The following is a 2,060-nucleotide window of genomic DNA, read 5'->3' as shown; positions in this document are numbered from 1 at the left end:
TGAAGACCAAATCAAGCATTGATTTCAAGAGAAAATTATATAATCAATTACAATAGAAAATTGTATGATTGAGACAATAATATGCAATTCAAATTCAAGTTCAAATTTTTTATTTTTTATGTATTATTTATTTTGTATGTAATCCCATTATAACAATGGATTCTACGTAATTATTATCAAGAAAAATGTAAAAGAAAAATATGACTTTTTAGGCTCTTGTCATGAATATAGCCCACAAAGTCAAACCGTTTCTTCGGCGAGGCCCGGTTCTTCGGCGACGGCGGTGCTCTCTTTCTCTCTTTCCCTCTCTCTGTCTTCATGCTCTCTCTTTCTCTCCATTTTCTTCTCTCTGTCTTCGCGCTCTCTTTCTCTCCATTTTCCGGAACTCATTTGAAGTGAAAATGAGTCCGGAAATCATTTTCAGCCTTGACCGTGAGTCAACTGAAAATGATTTCCGGAAAATGCAATTTTCCAGCGCAACCAAACACAAGGAAAATTCGAAAACCATTTCCGGAAATGGTTTTCACCCAAAACAAACGCAGCCTAAAGAGCTGAAGAGCTTCATCACTATTCAATTCCTTAGCCTTGTATATTTCAGCTTCAGCCACATCATGTTTAATCAATAGATGTTGATCTCTTGTTGTTATAATGACTCTACTCCCTAGACCAAACCAAACTCGCTCGCCTGCTAACGCTTCTAGTTGATCAAGTTGATCCACATCATCAAGAACAATAAGAACCCTTTTATAACATAATCTTTTCTCTATCATATTGCTTAACATTTGAACATCTGAAAAATTAATATTTCTTTCAAACAAGATATCAGAAAGAAGTTGTTTCTGTAAAGGAACAAAACCATGTTTTTCACATTCTTCTCTAACATTGGCGAGAAAGCTGCTGCCTTCAAAACGATTGCGAAGTCTATCATAAACAACTCGTGCTAGAGTTGTTTTGCCCAAACCCCCCATTCCCCAAATCCCTATAAAGCGAACATCATTCAACCCCATGCCTAATAAATTCACCAATTCCTCCATACGAGAGTTTATTCCAACAAAATCCTTGTGGACAATTGAGTATGTAGAAATCAATTTATCAGATATCTTTCTAACTATTTCTTCAACAACGTTTGCCTCATGTCTGCAACAAACACAGGACAACAATTTGTTGAGTTAGCAAAGGCCATAAAGAGAGCAAAGATTCAGCAAATCAGTTGTCCTTGCTTATCAAAGCATTTCTACACACACACATATATGTGATCTGAGTAGTGTTCTCATAAAAAAAAAATCTACATAGTGGTATTGGGCGAGAATGGTTGAAATATGCCAATATCTTTAAATATGAAATTAATAACCTTCAATAAAGTTTTTGAAATTGAAAATATAATTGCAGTTATTCCTGTATTATTTCATCACAACATGTCAAAATTAGACCAGGCAAAATGGGACTTGAACTCATTAACCTGATTAAACCCAAATTAAAAAAAAAAATATATATATATATATATATATAAATATGGGTCGAGTTTTTTTGGACCATGAAAAAACAAGTCAATTCAATCTTGTGAAAGTTCAGGTCAGGTCAACTTGCAGGTTGACCATTTTTTAACAACACGTGAACTTTTCATTTTGAGTCCTTTTTTTGTTCTTCTCTTCCATTTTTTTTTTTTTTTTTGTCACTTCTACTTATTTAATTTCCTTTACAGAATAGTCATAGTTATAAAAAATATAGTTCTTTATTGACATATGTTATTGAATACTAATTTATATTAAAATTTTATGGGCAAAATTTAGGTACAATACTTTAGGTGTTATTCTTTAAGTTCCCCGCTTAAAATTCAACCATGTGGCTATTTAACTTAAAAATATATTTTCATCTTATTAGAAAAAATTCACATGGCAGAATTTTAAAAATAGAATCTGAGGAATAGTACCTAAGTCTTCCTCAAATTTTATATTGGAGTTGAAAATATTGACAATATTACTCACCAACTTAGTGTTTGTTTGGCAAGATTATTTTTGCCAACTTATTATACTATTCAGCTTATTTTTGCTACAATTCCT

At 32.3% G+C, this 2,060-nt stretch overlaps 1 protein-coding gene across 1 annotated transcript in view; it reads right to left on the bottom strand.

Moving 5' to 3' along the window:
* Positions 1 to 257: 257 nt before the first annotated feature.
* The window catches only part of LOC112004424 (TMV resistance protein N), a 6,121-nt gene continuing 4,318 nt past the window's right edge, over positions 258 to 2,060 (bottom strand). The window contains exon 3 of the mRNA XM_065764804.1: positions 258 to 1,137. Within this exon, the coding sequence (XP_065620876.1) occupies positions 438 to 1,137 (700 nt within the window). The 3' untranslated portion in view covers positions 258 to 437. The remainder of the gene's footprint in view (positions 1,138 to 2,060) is intronic.

Source organism: Quercus suber, unplaced genomic scaffold (genome assembly GCF_002906115.3).
Source record: "Quercus suber isolate HL8 unplaced genomic scaffold, Cork oak 2.0 scaffold_584, whole genome shotgun sequence".
NCBI lineage: Eukaryota > Viridiplantae > Streptophyta > Magnoliopsida > Fagales > Fagaceae > Quercus > Quercus suber.
The sequence above is the reverse complement of the archived record's forward strand: the minus strand, read 5'-3'. Positions and strand labels throughout refer to the sequence as shown.